The sequence below is a fragment of the Balaenoptera ricei genome, chromosome 17, assembly GCF_028023285.1.
Source record: "Balaenoptera ricei isolate mBalRic1 chromosome 17, mBalRic1.hap2, whole genome shotgun sequence".
In the NCBI taxonomy this organism is placed as follows: domain Eukaryota; kingdom Metazoa; phylum Chordata; class Mammalia; order Artiodactyla; family Balaenopteridae; genus Balaenoptera; species Balaenoptera ricei.
Window position 1 is genome coordinate 59,220,761 of NC_082655.1, and position 21,910 is coordinate 59,242,670.

Sequence of the window (21,910 nt, forward strand, 5' to 3'; positions counted from 1 at the left end):
TTAGCTTAAGTCTCTCTCAACCCACACTTCTCCCTTACACCGATTAGGCCACGCCCGCCGGTCCGCAGTGCTCCGCAAGTGGGCGGGCCTCTCATTGCTCCGCCCCGTGACCTGCACGTTCGCGGAGAAGCCAAAGGTCAGAGGTTGTGGAGCTGTCATGGCGGCGCTGTGCCGGACCCGTGCCGTGACTGCCGACAGTCATTTTCTGCGAGTGCTTCTCTTCTTTCGGCCCTGTCGAGACGCAGGCACTGAAAGTGGCTCCGGAAGCGAGAGTTCTGATTCCACGGAGCCTAGGCCGCGCCTAGGCGGCTTCGCGAACTCTTTGAAGCGGCACTCAGAACTGCAGCGGAAGGCGGAGCTCGGGCGGATGAGAGTGAGTTGCGGGAGCTAAGCCACCGACGCGTTGGCGGGCGGGGCCCGCCGTTGTGGGTGGAGCCGGGAGCCGGGACGGAGCCCGGCGTAAGGGGTGGGCCCGGTAAGGTGGGTGGGACCGAGAGGCGGGGCGGGGCCCGGCGTAGGGAGTAGAGGTGGGGGGCGGTGGTGTGGCTTGTCCCATCTGCTGGCTACTTAGAGCGTGTGGTGGTGTTTTTCCTCCGTTTGTTGTACTTTTGTACAGCATCTACATGCTGGGCGTGCGCTGTCCACACTCCTTTGTACGCGTCTTCCTCAGGCGAGTGCTGGAAGGGAAACCAGCAGCGAGCGTTGCCAGTGACGCGCCTAGGGCGACTCTTGGGACTCCGAGTAAAGTTGGACTCACTGAGAGAGGCAGGGCCCTCCCTCTGCTCCTCTTTTTCTACCCAGCAGCTGCAGTGTGGACCTTAGTGTCTGGCGTACCAGGCTCATCATAAATATTTCTTAATTCAGTGGAGAGGTGAATCAGAGAATTACTGTCACTATGAACTTGAGCAAGTAATGTAGCCTGTCGATGCTTCACTTTCCTTTTCTGTAAATGACCGTTTTTTTAAAAATCCATCTGTCCGAGGCAATAATTTTGTAAAATGCGATAGAATTACTAGATAAATAAAATGGAAGAAATAGGCGTAAATACAAGTCAGATTTTTTGAGTCAGCGGACATGAAATTGGATGTCTGGCAATATTAAACTGTATAAAAATAAACTGTCTCAATTTCTGTACTCATCGCTTTGGGAACCAGTAGCAAACAGTTTACCGATGGATAGTGTCGTGGGTTATAGAAAACTGCCCAGCATCTAGCACAGTGCTTGACTCTTAGTGGGCACTCCGTAAGTGTTTGCCCAAGGCGTGAATGAATGAATAGAACAGAAAGTGCACACTTGAACATCAGGACAATCTGAGCAGTCTTTGAATTGAGATCTTTGTGTGACTGCTCGCAAACGGTTGTATAAGTGAGGATAGGACAGGCTTGAGCATGTGAGTTAAATGTGCTACTCCAGAGTAATAACTGAGCAAAAACAATTGTCAGAGTAATAAGAAAACTGAAGATACCACATTAGTTTTATTTTAGTGTTTATTGGAAGTTTTCAGTACTTTTGTGACATTTATGATGAGGAATATGAGTAGTTGTTAGGTATTGATGTAAAGATTCAACTTTGTGAAAAATCTTTCACTTCACTCTTTGAAGTTTCTGGAACTATTTAATTGAAGAGTATCCTGAGATTACAAGATGAATAAAGTTCGTCTTTATTGTGTGATCAGGATTTTTGAAAAAAAATTTAAAGTATAAAAATAATATTGCAAAAGGGGCATGTAAATAGCACTGAAGTTTACTATGGGAAATATAAAAGCCCCCTTTTTCCTTTCCTCACTTTCTCAAAGCTGGAAGGTGTATTTTTATAAATGCATACTGCTAGAGATTTTATGTATGCATATATGAATATAAGCTAATTATATATATATATATACATATATACTTAAGAACGTACAAGTTTTGAACTACATTATTAATGTTTAAGAATGTAAGCTCTGGATTCAGACAGACTTGGTTTGAATTCTAATTCTTCTGTCATTTACTGGCTGTGTTTCCTTGGAAAGTTACTTGATAGCCGTATATCTTCTTTTCCTTTTTTTATAAAAGGAAACCCTGTCATGGGATTATTATGAGATTAAATGAATTCATTATTTAAATACTTAGCACAAGTACCTGATAATAAGCACTCAGTATATTTTCATTGCTGCTGCTGAAAATTGCTATTCTCGCTTAAGTATAACTTTGACTGTTTTTCCTTATCATTATATATGTGTAGTGTACTTACTGCTGTCCCTAGGTATGCACGGGGGTTTGGTGCCAGGACCCTCTGCCATACCAAAATCCCTGGATGCTCAAGTCCCTTATGTAAACGGTGCAGGTAACCCTCTGCGGCTCCCGCATCCGTGAATACAGAGGTCTGACTGTATATCTCATTCAAAAAATACTTGTTTGGTATTACGTGGTGTGGATGTAGCATAATTTATTTAATCAGGCCTTCACTAATGAGCTTCTAGGTTGTTTCTGGGGTTTTTTTTCCCTTAATACAGACAATGGTACAGTGAGCATTTACATTTTTTTGCTCATTTATGGGATATATACTAGGTCAATGTGTACACACAGTTTGAGTTTTGATACATACAGACTGCACCACACTTCCACTTACAGTGCATGACAGTGCCTGTTTCCTCACCACTTAGACACATGTGGGGTATTATAAGTGGATTTTCTTGGTAGTGGGCAGTCAAAACAAAATACAAAAATTGGGAACTGGAGTTGTTTATCTCTCACCTCCGATACCAGTTTGTAATTTTTATCAAAATAACTGCATGTTCACATTTTTTGACTTAATAAGTAAATGCTATCAATTTGAACTCATAAAATACACTTATACCAACAAAATACTACACTTAATGTTATATATATTGAGGTTCTATGTAAGATTTAATTTGTAACATGGTTTCTGCTTAAAAAAATGTTTTTAGAAGGTAAACAGTTTGCTGTTCCCTAAACAAAGCATTATTTCTTTACCTTTGCTCTTTCCCCTAGAATTAGCTTCCCTGCCTGCAAATTCCATAGTAAAAATCACCTCTTCTTTTAGGCCTTTGTCATTTCACCAACCAGGTGAAACTCCTTCTGAATGTCTTGGGGCTTTGTTTTATGCTACCTTTATTTTACACACACACACTCTTAAGTTATATTAGAGCCATTTGTGAACTTGTTTTATCCCATATCCTAGATTGTAATTCTTGAAGGTCGGGGTAGTTTTTTATTTACCCTTTTCATTCCTTGCATAATGCCTTACACATTAGTAGGGATTTAATATATATTTGTTGATATGAATTGGAATAAGATTTACACAGTTTGATGTCTGAATAACTATAAATGAGAAAATCTCGTGTTATTGGATTAAAATATATATATACATAGGAATAAAAGTTGACATCCTACCCATTGGTTTAATTCTTACTCTCAAAGTGCAGACATGTATCTATATGTGCACCTCAGAAATAAGTGATATTCGGTAAGAGCCAAGCAAGTTATCCTTAAAAGGGACTTTCCCCTGCAGGCAGGAATTTAATCAAGGACAGTTCATCATGAATTCCCTATCCTAAAATTTCAGTGAGGTTACCAGTTAAAGGAATCTCAAGTTTAAATGACCTGAAAGGCCATTTACTTATCCATGCTCACTTATCCATTATCTTTTCCTTGATTCATTAGCTATAAGATTGGTTTATGCATGTATCTCTTTAAGTGTTTGTTTGTTTATTTTTCTTTAGGATGGGACCAAGTCCTTTTCATTTTTGTAACCAACATAACACATACTTATGAATACAGGACCTGGTAGATGTTTGCTAAATACATTTTTAAAGTCAAATACCTTTTTTCTTTTTTTTTCTTTTACTATGTTAAAAACTTTAACCCTTTTAGGTCACTTAGACGATAGAGATTTGTAGAACCTGTTAAGCCGATGGGGAGCTATGGTATAGTGAAAGGTCCACCTTATAGCCACAGGGTGGCAATAGTTGAGCAAAGAATTGGTTTCCTGCTTTTTGAATATTACTGTTTCTTAACAGTAGAGGGGGGCATATTACTTTTCAGCACATTGAAAAAATGGTTTGCAAGAGTTTTTGAGGCTACACAGAATGTTTTATTTTTTTAAGATGGAGAATAACATTTTATTGTTTTAGCTTATTTATGTGGAATACTGATGTTATACTTTATAGTTTCATTTTAGCAATATATTAGACAGATTTTATGTAAATATTTTTAAATGTTATTTTTTACTTTTTCATGAATATTGCTTATCGGCACTTTTTATTTCAAAATGCTGGAATATTCCAGAAGATAGAATATTTAAATCAGCTATTTTATCCTTTCAGAATACTGGAAAAATCCAAAAAATAGCTTACTTGAGGGATTTGTTTCAATTCTCTTATTTTTAGTATAAGTTTTAAGTCTTCTAAATTCATAAAATAGCAGTATTATACAGCTTTATTTAACCCTTTGTTTTCTCACTAGTTTTATATTGTCAACTTAAAAAATTACACCAATGTTTTAAAAACTAATATGTAAAGGAATGATGAAAAGTATTTCTGGTTTTAACCATGATGCTCCCTGGTTTTTACATTAGAGAATTTTAGGAGAGTTATCTCTAACTAATAAATAAAACCTTCTGAAATGTCTAGTTTCACAGTAGAGTCTAACATTTTCAAAGCAGGTTTAGAGGAAATGACCAGCTAATATAAAAACAATGAAAGAGTGTATTGAGGTAGATATAAATCTCTAGGGAAAGTAGGTTTTTTTTTATCAACAGCTATAATATACCTATAAATAATACTGTACATTTCCTACAAAGAAATGATGAATATATTCTGTATGTATTTTGTTTTGTGGGTGGTCATATGCTCTGATCATACGCAATCAGACTCTTAGGACTTCTCAAGTCAGCATTAGCTTTCACTAGTTGTATATCTTTCTTAACTCTTATTTTTGCTCAGACATCTCCCTTCTTTTAATGTGTTTGGATTTTGCTTTGTTTTTTCTTTTAAAGATTATATTAAGATTTTCTCTTTTGATTAATTTTTCTAACGTGATTACAACTCTTAAGTTTGTTTTTATCTATAGGCATTAAATAACATAGGAAATAAAGGAAACTATCACATTTGAGTGGAGCCTGGTTTGTAGGGATTTGGGAATAAAATTAAACCATGACGATTCAGTTTGTATTTTCCCTGTCTTTGTAAATCATTGGGCACTCTGCTGTTGGCAACTGGCGAACAAGGAATGATAGACTCCCAGTCCAGGAGTCAGTGACTCAACAAGTCATCTGGCCTGTGGCCAGCTACCTAGGTGGAGATGGTCAGGTCCTCCCAAAGGAGATAAGTGCACACTGGAGCAGTGTTTATCCCAGAGAAATGAAAACTTATGTTCATATAAAAACTTGTACAGAAATGTTCATAGCAGCTTTATTTGTAAGAGCCCAAAACGGGAAATAGCCCAGATGTCCTTCAACTGCTCAGTGGTTAAACAAACTGTGGTATATCTGTCCTATGGAATACTACTCAACAATAAAGAGGGACCAGTGGTTGATACAGGCAGCAACTTGAATAACTCTCAAGGGAATTATGCTGAACGAAAAAAGCGAGTCCCAAAGGGTTGCCTATTGTGTGATTCCATTTATGTGACATTCTTGAAGTGACAAAATTACAGAGATAGGGAACAGATCAGTGGTTGCTAAGAGTTAGGATAGGGCAGAAGGGAGATGGGGAGTTATAAAAGGAAACACAAGGGATCCTTGTGGTGATGGAACTTCCTATAACTTGACTGCAATGGTGTATACATGAACCTTCACATATTGTATAGAACTAAATACACACACACAAATGATTATATCTAAAACTGGTGAAATCTGAATACTATCTGTGGATTATATCAATGTCACTTTTCTGGTTGTAATATTATACTATATGGTTTTACAAGATGTTACCATTGGGAGAACTGAGTAAAGGGTGCAGGAGCTCCCCATATGTTGTTTCTTACAATTGCATGTGAATTTACAATGGTCTCAAAATAGAAAGTTTAATTTTTTTTGAAAAGGATCATTTCACTAGTCTGTCAGGCCCAGTACTAGTAAGACCAGTGAATTCCATAAGCATGAGCCCATTATCCCATTATCCCATAATTTGCTGTAAAATGATTTCTTTGGTTAGAAGCAATGCTGTTTGGAATACCATGACAATGAATATGAGAGTCTATAAGTTCATGGATGGTGGTTTTGGTAGAAGCTTTGTGGGCAGGGAAGGCAAACCCATATTCAGAATAAGTGTCCATTCCAGTGATAATATATCACTGTCCTTTCCATTTTGAATGGTCCAGTGTAATCAACCTGCCACCAGGTGGCTGGCTGATCCTCCCAGGGAATGATGCTGTATTGAAAGCTTAGTATTGGTTTCTGCCATGGCAGATTGGTCTTTTAGCAGTGGCTGTAGCCAGATCACTACTCACAGGGTGAGTGGAAGCCAGTATTCCTGAATCCATGCATAACCTCCATCTCACAAAAATTCAGGGGCCTGCCCCTGGTAAAATGCCTAGTCGGTCAGTGGTCTGGGACATGTGAGATACCTCCCCTACCCCTAAGACGGAAGCAATCCCTGCTGTCATGGCAGCTTTGTTCTTGAACCCACTGGGGAGGTGAGCAGGAGTGGCTGGGGAAAGAGGTGGACTGACCGCCACATGACTAATTATCTTATCCCTTGATTATTAAGATTCTTTTCTGCAGAAGAAATTATTCACATTTATTTTCTCACTCTGTGTCTTATCTGTCTCACTCTGTGTCCTATATTCTATCTTCCTATCTCTTTCCCAGACCTTCTTTTTATCTATTTCCCAATCATGTTCCTGCTAAATCCCTGGCCATCCAGCAAAATCATTAGTCACTTCACACAAATCAATATAGATCCCCACCTTAGGCCATCTCTCTTTCCAGGCAAAATGATCATTCAAGTATACTGCTCAAAGTCCTTTACTGCTGTCATTCAAAGGTACTCTAGCTCTGCACTACACTTCACCTAGGGAGGTCTGTCAAAGTCTCATTCTACGTGTATATACTGCCACTGCCACATCTGCTGGGTTGTAAAACTCAAGTAGTAGAAGAGCTTACCTGATAGCCTAGACCTTTTGCAGAGCCTTATATTGTTCTGGGCACCACTCAAAACTGGCAGCTTTTTGGGTTACTTGGTAAAAGAGTTGAAGAAGCATGTCCAAATGAGGTATTTGTTGCCTACAAAATTCAAAGAGACCCACTAGGCATTGAGCTTCTTTCTTAGCAGTAAGAAAGGATATCTTGACATAGCCCAGACCATTGGCTCCCTAGGAATTTCACTAAGGCCCAGTATTTTTGTGGGACTTATTTCCCACCCACTGGCATATATGTGTCTTACCATGTGTCAGGAGGAGTTGCAGCTTTCTGCTTCCAGATCTAATCAGCGTACGAAATGGAGCAGCATGCTGTCCAGTGGAATGGAGTGGCAATCGAAGTCTTTGTAGACTAGATTGTACATAGAGCTAGAGAATTAATGTGACCTGGAGGTATATAGTCTTTACTAGCAGGTCTAGAAAAAGAAAGCATTTGTTAGATAATTATTGCATACCAGGTGCTGGAGGATATTTGATTTGCTCCAGCCATGAAATGACATCTGGAATAGCTGAAATTGGAGTTACCACTTGATTAAGTTTATGATAATAAATTGTCATTTTCTAAGACCTGTCTGTTTTCTGCAAGGCCTCATAGGCAAGTTGAATGGGCATGTGGTAGGAATCACCACGCTGCATCTTCCAGGTCCTTGATAGTGGCACTAATTGCTGCAATGCCTCTAGGAATGTGGTGTTGCCTTTGATTTACTTGTTTGGTAGGTAGGGGAAGTTCTACTACCTACCAAACAAATTCATCTTTTACTTGGCCTTCTGTACCTTAATAGCCTTCACTCTACAGATCAAGTAACCAGTGTGGGGATCCTGTCAGTTGCTGAGTATACCTATTGCAATTGTGCATTCTGGAACTAGGGAGAGAACTATAGAGCAGGTTCATGGGATAGAGCTGAGCTAAAACTCCATTTATCACGTGATCTCCATAAGCCCCTGTTCTGACTGGCATTGAGTTGGTTCTTGAAGAGTTAGTGTCAGTTCAGATAATCCCTGAAAGGTCTGATGATTTCTCCTTCCTCAGTGAACAGTCATTCTGGTAAATAGCCACAGCTCCTTTTGGGAAAGCTAGAAGGAAGATTGGTGATATAAATTTTTGGTTTTGTAGCGGGATCTTCCCTCAAGGGGACACAACCTCCTCTTCATTCAGAAGGCTTGGTGTCTGAGAATTGCTTCAACTTTGGGAATTGGTTGAGGGGCCTTGATATTCATATGTGGGATTCAAGTCAGACTTCTGTTCTCTAGAACTGGAGTTTTCCCATCTATTTTATTTCTAAGGACACCATAACCAACCAGCCAACACCAAAGAGCTCTACAGGTCAGATTAGTTGGATTGCTTTTAGGCTCTGCTGCATTATGATAACCATGCCCACCATGTTGTTGGCTAGTAAGTGCTGGCTTGACTCCTGCCACATTATCTCCATTGAATTCAGGGAGCTCTTGTTGGCAGCAGTTCTCACTGTCAGTCCTGGCCTACAGAGAATCGCTACCACACAGCTTTCAGGAATGCTGGTGTTCCCTTCACACAGGTATTTCTCTTAACCCTGGTGAAGTGAGTATCTTATAGATCCTCTTGGGGGCCATAGTAAGGAGTGGTGAACAGATCATAAACAATAAATCCACTCCAGCATTCCATTCTCTTCAAGCCTTTGGATACCTTTCTTTGTGGTATACTGAGGAAGTTCTGGTATTTCAGCTTCATCTAGTATAGTCTATCACTCTCAGCCATTTAAGCTAATATATTGTATCTGAATCTCTGCTTAGTGAGCCTATATTGGTAAATTGGGCTCAAGGCAACACTGTCTTCCTCTCACCCTGATCCGGTACCCTTAGGATCCATTCCCACGTATATCCTCAGTTTCTGTTGATATAAATTAGCAAAATCATGCAAATCATTCTGGTTATCCAGCCTCCTCTTGTAACTATATTTCTCCCTATCCGGCATAATTATTTTCCTGCTACTATGATATACCTCTATTATAAAGGTTTCTAAACTTTTTTTGATAATGCCCCTTCATTAAGAAATTTTTGAACACATGTTCCAATATTTACTTTATTTATTTATTTATTTAATTTATTTATTTTTGGCTTTGTTGGGTCTTCGTTGCTGTGTGCAGGCTTTCTCTAGTTGCAGCGAGCCGGGGCTTCTCTTCGTTGCGGTGCGCGGGCTTCTCATTGTGGTGGCTTCTCTGGTTGCAGAGCACGGACTCTAGGCACACGGGCTTTAGTAGTTGTGGCACGTGGGCTTCAGTAGTTGTGGCTCGCGGGCTGTAGAACGCAAGCTCAGTAGCTGTGGCACACGGGCTTAGTTGCTCCATGGCATGTGGGATCTTCCCGGACCAGGGCTCGAACCCGTGTCCCCTCCATTGGCAGGTGGATTCTTAACCACTGCGCCACCAGGGAAGCCCCAATATTTACTTTAAAAAGATTTATGTACTACAGTACTACAGTACTATTTGTTATATACATTTTAAAGCATTCACAAAAAACAACAGTTTAAAGGGTGAAGTAAAAAACCATCACTAGAAGTTCCAGAAGTTTCTTCTTTTGTTCTCTGGGTTATCATGGAGATAACTGTTCTTTCATATTACTTGCCTTCTTTCCTTCAGCCTGCTCTCTAGATATGTATTCCTTGGTCCCAAGTCTCCTGCATCTTTCTGTGCACGGTCTCCCTTTAAGCTTCTCACAAGTGTTTCTTGCTTTCTTCCTCGATTTCTCTTGATAACATTACTTCTCAGATGGGTCTGAGAAGAAAAGGAGTCATTTTGGTTCTTGCTTCTCTACCATTTCAGACCACTGTTGTGTTAGAAATATTTAAGGAAAGATTCCTTGATAGAAATCTTCTCAATTCTTTGAGTTTTTTTCTTCAGCATTTGACTCACAGCTTTTCTCTTTTCCTCTTCTTACTTGCCGTGTTCATGGACTTCAGCATGTACATCGATGGCTTTACTAACACTTGGGCAACAGAGGTGCACATCGTATTCTAAGTATCATATTCCTAGACCTTCACTTCTACTTTCTGATACTTGCAGATATACCATAATTTGTATGTATACAAATTCATTATCACTTGGAACGATATCTTCAAGTTCTCAAACTCCTGAGCCCTCTTGGACCACAGTTTTACCCTCTTCACCTTCTCTATTTCCTGAATCACACCTTTATCCACCAGTCTACCAACTTTTTTTCTGGGTCTACCTTTCTTTATACTCAGTCTGGAACTACTTGGCAGCCGTTCTATCTTGGAATCTCACTCCCTTAACCTTTTGTCTTGCCTTCCATCCTAGATCTCCCTAAATGCAACTGACATTGCTCCTATACCTGGCCTGCCGTGTGCTCCTGAGTCTGCCTTGTGCAGGGTTTTTCAGTCTTGGCACTGGTGACACTTTGGACCAGATAATTCTTTGCTGTGGGGGCTGCCCTGTGCGTTGTAGGGTGTTTAACAGCATCCCCGGCCCCTACCCAGTGCATTCCAGTAACATCCCCAGTCATGGGAATCAGACATGTCTTCAGGCATTGCCAGATGTCCCCAGGGCAGAGGGGGGATTTGGGGGGTGGGGAGAGGGAGGGCAGGCAAAATTGTTCTGTTTGAAAACTACTAGGATTATCCATAAAACTTGGTGGTGACTGGGTCTATAAGAAATTGATTAATTTTTTGTTTAAAGCTACATTTTAAGAGGTGTTTGCCCTGTCAGAGGCACAGTTTGAGAGCTTTACATGTAGTCATGTGTTTATTTAATCCTCACAACAACCCTGTAAAATAGGTATAATTATTAACCCCATTTTATAGGTGAGTAAACAGCAGCACAGAGAGTCTAAGTGCACTGCGCCAACCACAGAGCTGGTAAGTGGTACCGCCAGGACCTGAACCATGTGGTCTGACTTCAGAGCCTTTAGGAGCCTGCCCTCCTACTCCAGGCCTTACTAATTGCTCGTACCTTGCCCAAAACCTGTCATTTCGATTCTTTTCTTTCCTGATGGGCTAAGTTACCTATTGCTGCATAACCAACCCTCCTAACTTATTTCTTTAGACAATTTATTCAATTATTATTATGTTTTTTAGAGAAGAGAAAAAAAGTTTATTGTATTTATTTTGCCAGGGCAATAAATGCCTTATTATTAGGTATTGTGCACTTGGCCTTTCTGCCAGGTGTTCTGTGCTTGACAGAAAATTGCCTTCCCTGCCTGTATTCTTTTAATTATTCCCTTTGTTTTCAGCCTCTCTTATCATTCCAGCTTTCTACAATTCCTGGCCTGACGGAGTCCAGCACCTTTATGGGATTCTTCAGAATAGATTGACTTATTTTCATACTGCATGTGTTTTTAGCTGCAGTTTCCTTCACTCTGCTTCACTAGTTACCACCCTTCTACATGTTTTCAGTCCACTAAAAAGTTGTTGAAATCTCTTATATACTTTTTGTCTCTATTTTCTTCTCTTTAATACTGAGGGTTTGTAATTTTTTCGTTCATTCTTTACCATCATTGAATGGAATTTCAGGAGGGAGAGAGAAATGTAAGTACTCACTCTGCCATCTTGAACCACTAATCCATTAATTTTACTAAAAGAGCATTGTTATGAGCATAACATTTACTGGATAGGGTTGAGGAAACTGAAGTTGTTGCAGCACAATTAATAGAAGGGAGTCTTTTTTTTTTTTGTAATACATAAACATTTATTTCGTTCTGGTATCTTTTTTTTTTAACATCTTTATTGGAGTATAATCGCTTTACATTGGTGTGTTAGTTTCTGCTTTATAACGAAGTGAATCAGCTATACATATACATATATCCCCATATCTCCTCCCTCTTGCATCTCCCTCCCACCCTCCCTATCCCACCCTTCTAGGTGGTCACAAAGCACCGAGCTGATCTCCCTGTGCTATGCGGCTGCTTCCCACTAGCTATCTATTCTACATTTGGTAGTGTATATATATGTCCATGCCACTCTCTCACTTCGTTCCTGCTTACCTTTCCCCTTCCCCATGTCCTCAAGTCCATTCTCTACATCTGCGTCTTTATTCCTGTCCTGCCCCTAGGTTCATCAAAATCTTTTTTTTTTTTTTTTTTAGATTCCATATATATGTGTTAGCATACAGTATTTGTTTTTCTCTTTCTGACTTACTTCACACTGTATGACAGACTCTAGGTCCATCCACCTCACTACAAATAACTCAATTTCCTTTCTTTTTATGGCTGAGTAATATTCTATTGTATATATGTGCCACATCTTCTTTATCCATTCATCTGTCGATGGACACTTAGGTTGCTTCCATGTCCTGGCTATTGCAAATAGAGCTGCAGTGAACATTGTGGTACATGACTGTTTTTGAATTATGGTTTTCTCAGGGTGTATGCCCAGTAGTGGGATTGCTGGGTCGTATGGTAGTTCTATTTTTAGTTTTTTAAGGAACCTCCTTACTGTTCTCCATAGTGGCTGTATCAATTTACATTCCCACCAACAGTGCAAGAGGGTTCCCTTTTCTCCACACCCTCTCCAGCATTTATTGTTTGTAGATTTTTTGATGATGGCCATTCTGACTGGTGTGAGGTGATACCTCGTTGTAGTTTTTTTTTATATAAATTTATTTTATTTTTGTTTATTTTTGGCTGCGTTGGGTCTTTGTTGCTGTGTGTGGGCTTTCTCTAGCTGCGGAGAGCTGGGGCTACTCTTTGTTGTGGTGCGTGGGCTTCTCACTGCGGTGGCTTCTCTTGCTGCGGAGCACGGGCTCTAGAGCACAGGCTCAGTAGTTGTGGCGCACGGGCTTAGTTGTTCCGCAGCATTTGGGATCTTCCTGGACCAGGGCTCGGACCAGTGTCTCCTGCACTGGCAGGCGGATTCTTAACCACTGCGCCACCAGGGAAGCCCCGTCATTGTAGTTTTGATTTGCATTTCTCTAATGATTAGTGATGTTGAGCATCCTTTCATGTGTTTGTTGGCAATCTGTATATAGAAGGGAGTCATTTTTAAGTTACTTGTCAGAGAAGACACATGATGAAATGTTTTTCTTGCTAACTAATATGAAGTAAAGTACATATAGCGTTTCATTATTTTTGTTATTGTTTATGTTTAAAAAGGGACTGGGTAGGATTTGTCTTCCCTTTTCAATAGTTTATTACTTTAAAAAAACATTTTTATATTTTAGAATATTTAGGAATTCCTACTACTCAACTTGGTAGGTATCCAGTCTTTTTATTTACAATTGAGAAGACAGATCTAGAGAGGTTAAAAGACTTATTACTCAAGATTTTTTAGTTATTTAGTGGCTGAGTTGGTCATAGAACCCAGATTTCCTAAATATTTCTATTATTCTACTGTACTGTGTCCTTACTTTTAAGTTTTAAAATAATGTTTCTCTCTACTTTCCACCTTTTGAGGCAGTTGTATTTAAATCACTGTTCAGCCTATCATGTGGCTGTTGAGTAGCAGGTATGGTAATCATGTGTGAAATGAGGTGGTTGGACTCGCTGATATCTTGTGTTTCCTTTAGTGCTAGTAGCCTCTGATTCCAAGCTATATATTAAATGTCTTCATATGCATTATGGTTTTTTTTAAGTTTATTTCTTTTTTTAAAATCAATTAATTAATTAACTTATTTTTGGCTGTGTTGGGTCTTCGTTGCTGTGTGTGGGCTTTCTCTAGTTGTGGCGAGTGGGGGCTACTCTTTGTTGCGGTGCGCGGGCTTCTCATTGCGATGGCTTCTCTTGTTGCGGACCACGGGCTCTAGGCGTGCGGGCTTCAGTAGTTATGGCACACAGGCTTAGTTGCTCCGCGGCATGTGGGATCTTCCCGGACCAGGGCTCGGACTCGTGTCCCCTGCATTGGCAGGTGGGTTCTTAACCACTGTGCCACCAAGGAAGTCCCTGCATGATAGTTTTATACATACATACATATGTACATAGGCTTTATATATTAAAAAATTTTAAGTACTACATATTCTTTGTGTTCTAGATTTTCTAATATAAATAATATAAAGAAAAAAGTTCTATATGTAAATTTTTACAGTTAGCATTTGATATATTTCTTTTGAGGAATTTGTATCTATATAATATTACTGTAAACATGTGTAAATTTATGTAAGTATGTATATGAATATGTGCACCGTGGGAGTTCCCTGGTGGTCTAGTGGTTAGGATTTAGTGCTTTCACTGCCGTGGCCTGGGTTCAATACCTGGTCGGGGAACTGAGATCCCGTAAGTCATGTGGTGTGGCAAAAAAAAAAAAAATGTGCACCATTATTTTTAACTACCTACCAGATAGACAGTGTTCCCTAAAATTTTATGGGTATCAGAAACCTAATAAGTGTGAAACTAACTTACTCTCTTACTTCTGCTGCACTGCTCTCCCACCTCGTCAGTGGCTCCCCTTTTCCCTTGCTTTCTACAGCCAATTGGGTATCAAGTGTTTGCTGTACTATTTGGTAAATAGCTCTGTATCCCTTCTTCTGTATTCCTATGGCCACTGCTTCAGTGTAGGCCCTTTATCATCTCTGTCCTAGTTACTGGAGGAGCTTCTCAACAGTTTGCCCCCTTTCCATTTTTCCCCCCTTTCTCTGGTCCATTTTGCATACTGCTGCCAAAGTTTTTTTTTAAAAACAAAGAACAAGTACTGTCACCCCATTAATGAAAAACTTCTTTTAATTTCCCACTGCTTATAGGATAATGTCTAACCCACTTAGCCTTTGGTATAGGACTCTTTACAACCTGAATGAGGGTAGCAATTGTTTTCAGCAATTTTTGGACCCTAATGTCTTGTCACGTTCATTTAACTGTTTCATATATTTTCACATCAGGGCTAGAATGGAGTCTGGGGTACATGACAGGCACTCAGTATTCAACACATATTTGATGAACGAATAGATGAAAGTGGAACTATTCCCTATATCTGTAATTCATTTACCTTCCCCTGTTCTATCTGGACAGTGCTATTCAACTTTCAGGCTTCAAAGGGAAAAAACAGTACAGCAGAGTAACAGGAATACTTAGGAAATCTGAGATTTACGACCAATTCTTAAAGGAAGCAGTCAACCCTAAGGCACCTGCTTTACCTATGACAACTTTATGAATGAACTTTGTAGCAACATTTTCCATAACCAGGATTAGACACTGAGGTCTATGATACACCCAGAAGGTGACAGTGTGCCTGGAGTCTTTGCAGTCTGCAATAGCATGAGAGGGGCTAACAGTGTTGGTTGTCATCATGGGTTGTGCTACATTTATTATTTTTAGAAGCCATTTGACAAGTAAATGAGGAATTCAGAGATGATTCTAGACCATGTTTTTTGAAGGAGGGCTTTGTCTAATTATTTGTTATAGTTTCCAAAAAAGTGTAGCAAGCATACAGTTTAAAAGCAAATTCAGGTATTGATGAAGGTGTCTTATACTTGTGGTAAAATCATTTCACTCACTGAAAACACATTGACTTCCATTGTAAAATATAACAAAGTGAAGGCAAAAATAATGGAACAAAAAGCAATAACATTCTATTTTACTTGGTTTTAAAATCTCCTTTAAAAATAATTATTCATAATTTTATAAAGTTTATAATGTAGTAAATATTTCACAACACATTTACTAAAAATCTCAAGAGAGCTTATTAAATAGTCAAGAACACTCTATTTTCTAAAACCTAGAGGGAAATACCATTTACTATCATACTAATCTCAGCCCTTCACAGTTGTAAAGGATATTGTTGTTTTAGGAAGAGACCCTAGTGATGGCTGAATTATGTTCAATAAATATTCAAGTATTTGATCTACTATTGTATCTTCCTTTCATCTTCTGCTGTTTTAATGACACCATGGCTTTAATTGAAAGTCTACCTGCCCCCTGTCCCCCCCCCCCAAAAAAAAAAACAGATGAAGAAGAAGAAGAATAGATATCAACCACAGAAGTGGAGTAATGGGAAAGCAGGTTATAGGGGAAAATGAGAAGGACCTTCCCAGGTTGTAAGCAGAATGAGACCCCCAAGTTGATAACCTGTCTGGTCTTGCCTGGAACAGTGCTCTTGCCAGCTGCTCTGGATGGTGTAGTGGTTCCCAGCAGAGGGTTATAGTAGCTGCACTTGTCTCTGACAGCGTACTTCGTATTACTCTCTTTGCATCAAGAGGACAATTCATAGCTGTTTCTGTGTTGAGCCTGTAAGATGTGTTTCATGCTTGGCTGTCTGCAAAAGAACTATTTTAAAGGTTCTTGTTTAAGGAATTAAATATTATACTGTGTAGAATCATAAAACTAGTATTATGGCTCAAAGTGTAATATTCCTAGCTACCTTTTCAGCTTTATTTGGCATCTAGGTCTACTGACTTGTCTTTGGTTTAGATCAACCCTTATGTGCTAAGGATTCCTTCCCATTGGGTTTCAACCCACTGAAACAAATCTATCACCATACCCTCCCTCGAACATCTAAGGGACTTGGCATCTGTCAAATGATTTGACTTTCTTTTTCTTGAAGCAAAGGTCATAAACTTTTGGTTCATAGGTCAAAATGTGCTCTGATTTATAAAATGAAAGACTTTTTTTCAATGTATAAACACTTAAAATTGGAAATTTTACATTAATACATGGATTTCTGACTTTTCTTGGAAAATCAAAAGATGTGGCAACACTGGACTTGAATTGCAACTGCAGCTAGAGCTGAGCAGTGGCTATATTTTTAGTTTGGCATGTATTCTTCTGCTTAGTAAGCTCCTGGCTGGGCATTTGATTATTTTGTAATCCTTGGAGTATCCCATGCATTAACATTGTCATAAATATGGTTTTGTAGTTTTTAAAGTAAGTGTATTATCAAACACTTAGTAACTTTCCCTTAAATGACAAATGTAAAATTCATTCCAGATACAGGATATACGTAGGCAGATCAGATTGTTAATATTCTTCTGTGATGAGCCCTCACAAACAGAAACTCAGCTTCCCTTAGTTTGATCCGAAGTGCGCACACACCACACCACACACAAATTAAAGATGAGTAGAAGGCACAAATCTGTATTCGTGGATTTCTGAAAAAGCATGTGTTTGGAAAAAATTTTGGTAAGTTAAAAAAAAAAAGAAGTAATCGGCTTGCATTATATGTTCAGCCCTACCTCAAGTAAATTCAGTACGTCAAACGACTCCTAGAAGGTGAGTAGCACAAAACAATTAAAGCTGTCTTTCCTTTAAAATTTTACTTTAGGAAAAAGAAGAAAATTATAATGTTAAAATACAACATTAAAATGATAAAGTCAAGTCATTTGAAAATATTACGTAACAAGAGCGCCTGTTCAGACTGCTAATTAAAGGACCCTTAATCAGTTTTATCTTAATGCTCACTTAAATTTGTATTAAAGCATAGTCACTTTCATTAAACCAGTATTCGAAGGCATTTTTTTTTTTTGCAGATGGTCAGTACTAGGAATGAAGCCAATTGCCTTCTTGGATGCCCTCCTCGCACACTCACCTCCCTACCCCCTCCTGGCCCCAGGCCTGAGGCTTTGTCTAAGGGCGCTCCTTATCCCGCTCACATTCCAGATTCCGCCCTGGGCCACCACATCTGCGCCATCCCCCACCAAGCACAGATGCCTGCTTTTCCCTGGCTCCTCTTCAAGAAGGAAAGGAAGGAAAAGGAAGTTGAAGAGCGTCCCAGGCTTTTTAAAGCAAAATTCCATTTCAGTATTTTTATTATTGCTACAAACGTAAATATACAGCAAATTGACTTTTAAAAATTTCCCCTATAAGACATTACTGTACCTACCATATTATACCTTAGCATTGAATTATATGCATATAAATATCTCTTTTCATATTTAGGGCTCTCCAAAAGATGTGGAATCCTTCGCTTCTATGCTGAGACATTCTCCTCTTACACAGATGGGACCTGCCAAGGATAAACTAGTCATTGGACGAATCTTTCATATTGTGGAGAATGATCTTTATATAGATTTTGGTGGCAAGTTTCCTTGTGTATGTAAAAGACCGGAAGTGGATGGAGAGTAAGTAGAATCATTTCTAAGTGCTTTAAGCGTGTGCATAAAAGTTGAAATACCTCAAAAGTATTACTGGATTTTAATTGGTGATTTTTTGAAAAGACAGAAAATATGTTTATTTCTCTTCATCATGCTAGTTAGTCAAGTTAGGCCAAGTTCATGTCATGTCATATTAGTCAAGTTAGGCCAGATCCATGTCTTCTCAAAGCAGTGAGAGCAGTTTCGGGGAAGATTTGAATGTCCATCCTGATAATAAACCATTTCATGCCATAAAATTAAAACCAGCTTTGGAATAATACATGCTGCTCAGGCCATTTTATGTGTAACTTTTTTGCCTCTTCTTTTCCACAGTCTCCATCTGCTTCTCAGAGAAACCTCTGCTTTCTGTTTCTTCATGTTCGTTTCTCTTACTTTAGCAAATTCTGATGCTTTATCATTTTCTTTTCTTACTATTTTGCATCTGCTCTCTGGAATATAATTTTTCCTCAACAGAATTCATTCTGTTTATAGTCTGTGTAGATAAAGATAATTAATATAAATATGCCTTATGAAAACCACTAAGGTGGGAGACCTGGGAGTAGAATATAAAGAGTGAAAAGAGAGGTGGAACTAAGACTCTGAGATTGGAAAACAGTAGTCATCAAGATAGAAATGAATTTTTTCCACCAATTTTTAATGTACCCATTTTTTTTAGATTTTAATATTTCTGATACCAGGATGTATCTTATAGTTGATGCAATTTAATTGGCAATTTAAAAATTCTTAATAGTACATAAATTATGGTGACTCATAATCAATGGCATCTTAGATAAGATGAATTACAGTGATTAAGAAGTTTGTGATGTTTAAGAATGAGTCAGACCGTAGATATGAGTAAGGAAAGAGTCTACTCTAGCTCTAAGGGAGCAGTTACAAGAATGGGTTGCCTCTTTCCTGAGAGCTCTGGATACCTAAAGGTCTTCTTGATAACTGGCCTCACTCAGTTAGGAGACAGGAGCTCCTTCTACCTGAATCTGAATAGGACCTGACAAACTCAACTGAATACACATGTTCTCAGATCAGTGATATGTGAGTAGATACTTAACAGCCAGCTCTCCAATAAATAAAAGGCCTTGATTTGCCGATTTCTGTGGTATGAAATAGTTCCACCACGGCCAATGTTAAGTTACCTGTGTGATGTCATTGAATGTGGAGTTGGAAATATGAGTGCACAGTCAGCTTTCACAAGCTGGTGCAGTCTGGCTCCAGCACACCTACTGCAGGTAGTCAGAAGCTAAACAGTGTCTCAGCAAGGTGAGTGATGTAAACCAGTGATACCTGGAAGAGAAAATGGGTTCTGTGCTATGTGGCATGAGAGGTAATGGCTAGGTCTTGACTTGCCCTGGTATATTAAATAACATACAAACTTAGTCAAAAATAGTAAAACCTAAAGAAATTTCTAAGTAAGACGTGTCCATCTAGATTTTAATACCGTAATCTATATCTATTGTGTAATGGGGTATTGAAGGGATTAAATTAGATAATGTATGTAAAGATTTAGAACAGTGATTGGTATATAGTAAACAGATGCTACTATTATTATTCTTTAAATCCTGATGATTTAGGGTTTTTGTGACCTAATGATGACATCCCTCAAGAATTTCTATTGAGGGTTTATGTACCAGGCAAGTTGTGAAGATATGTGGTCCTAAAATTATCCTTCAAGAGAGGCAACCTAAACTCTTTCATACTGTCAGCAGGAGCTGTAGCAGGTCATTTTTCATTAATAGAAAACATATCAGTAATTTGAAAATGAAGTACTGCTTTGTTTTATATAAAGAAATCCTCTCCTCTCTTCCCTACAATTGATAAGCTTTACATCATGCTGCCATGGGTGCCTCCCAGTTGCAGTGGCCATCCTTATTCTTACAAGCTGACCTAACATGCAGCCAGAACATCAGGTATTAGCTTTATAAAGAGATGTATTTTACATATAACTCTGCTGAATTATGGATATTTCACCTGCTCAGTCAAATTTATTATAAATCGCAAATGCCAGTGATATACATGTTTCTTTATATTTGTGGAGGGAATTTTGTTTGTGATATTTCTTTCACGGATATTTATTTCTTTGTGGATATTCTTTTATCTAAACGTTCTTCCCCTATTTTACGTTATATTCTTGAGCATAAAATTTCAGAATGCTTTAGGTGTCTAGAATTTCTGATTTGATTCTTATGCCTTATTAACTAGATCACAGAATTTTAAATATCAGTATTTTTGACTAGATATTTCTCTAATCAGTTCTATAATATGATTTGAATTTATTTTATGTGTAGTATAGCTCTAAATGGTTAAATACTGGAATCTGTTGCAACATTAATTAATTTTAATTAATTTAATTAAATTTCAGTTTAATGAATTGAAAAATTAAATTAACTGTTCATTGAAAACTATGCACATACCACATAAGCACACATCCTATTAACAGAAATTACTATATGGTTGAAACCCCTATCTCCACATGTACTCTCCTCCCAGTGAAGCAGTCTATTTAACAGAAGTGTTTGTGGGGGGAGAGCAGTGGCTCATAATAATTTTGCAAATAAATTCTCTAGTATAGGGGGCAGTCACTGTATTAAAGTCTTTTTTTTTTTTCCTTAGGAGAATTAAATGCCTATATCTCTTTGTTCTCTATAGTTATCTGCCATAGTTACCTTCACTGCTTCCATCTACCTGCCCAGTATCCAATCACTCTCACCAGGAATTCCCACTTAAACTCACAAAATCAATACATTCATGATTGAGGATCATGAAAAGGGAGGAGCCATACTGGCGCAGGAATTGATTTGTTCGTTCGTTCGTTCATTCATTCATTCTTTCATTTATTCAACAAACGCTTACTGGACCTCTTCAATTTGGCAGGCACTGTTGTACGGGCTGGTAAAGAAGACAGACTAGCTCTCTGCTCTCATAAAGTTGGGAGAACTTAGTCTATTGGGGGAATGAGGAACAGATAGTAAACTAGTGTACAAATCAATTTTAGAAATTGATAATTAAGTGAGTAAGAAGGGGTAATATGGTGACAGGATGCCTGGCGAGTAGAAGATAACAGTAGTCAGAGAAGGCCTTTGACCTCTACTTCTATTGCTAAAAGTCTAAAATGCCACCAGATTGCTTCTTTTTAAAAAAGGTGATAAACAACTGATAAGAATCCTAAATTGTTTTGGTTAACTGAATATTCTAATTAGCTAAGTTACAGCCTTTTAATAAGTTCTGTAACTTTTTTGTTTTAATATTTTTGATTATTGTTTAAAAGAACCAAGTTTTCAGTCTTTGACCCAAGAAACTATAGAGTTATGCAGAAGGACTTCAGAGATTGCCCTGGGAGTAGAGAGGGGAGTTAGGCCCTATTTCAGAGCAGCTCTGCATTCATTGTTTTATATGTTACAGTTCTGGGAGTGTTTTGTTTAAGGTGTTGGGGGGGAGTGGTGGTGAGTATTTGTATCACAAAAAAAAAAAGTTTGAAAAACACTTTTAAAAGAAAAATTAAGTCTAGAAAGATGTTATATTAATAGTAACAGTTAGAATATAAACTATAGTATTTAAGCATGAAAGGTAGTATTGTGATCTACTTTGAGTGAGTTGCAAAATAGAAATATTATAATTACATTCAGAAATTTTGGAGGTGTGGATGGGCCCTAACTCTTACAGTACCAACCTCAAAAGTTTTAACCATTATATGTTTTTAAATATCAGTTTATGACTTGGAATCAGAAGTCAAATTATGACAAACCGTAGTGACGCTGGTATTAATTTCTTTGG

At 38.5% G+C, this 21,910-nt stretch overlaps 1 protein-coding gene across 2 annotated transcripts in view; it reads left to right on the top strand.

The window, feature by feature from the left end:
- The first annotated feature begins 116 nt into the window (after positions 1-116).
- The window catches only part of MRPS28 (mitochondrial ribosomal protein S28), a 99,906-nt gene continuing 78,112 nt past the window's right edge, over positions 117-21,910 (top strand). The window contains exons 1-3 of one of the 2 annotated variants that reach the window (XM_059901305.1): positions 117-373; positions 17,931-18,112; positions 19,959-20,041. In XM_059901305.1, coding sequence (XP_059757288.1) covers positions 158-373; positions 17,931-18,112; positions 19,959-20,022 — 462 coding nt within the window. In that variant the 5' untranslated portion in view covers positions 117-157 and the 3' untranslated portion in view covers positions 20,023-20,041. Of the gene's footprint in view, positions 374-17,930; positions 18,113-19,958; positions 20,042-21,910 lie in introns of those variants that run through there. The other variant, XM_059901304.1, reaches the window with a different exon arrangement.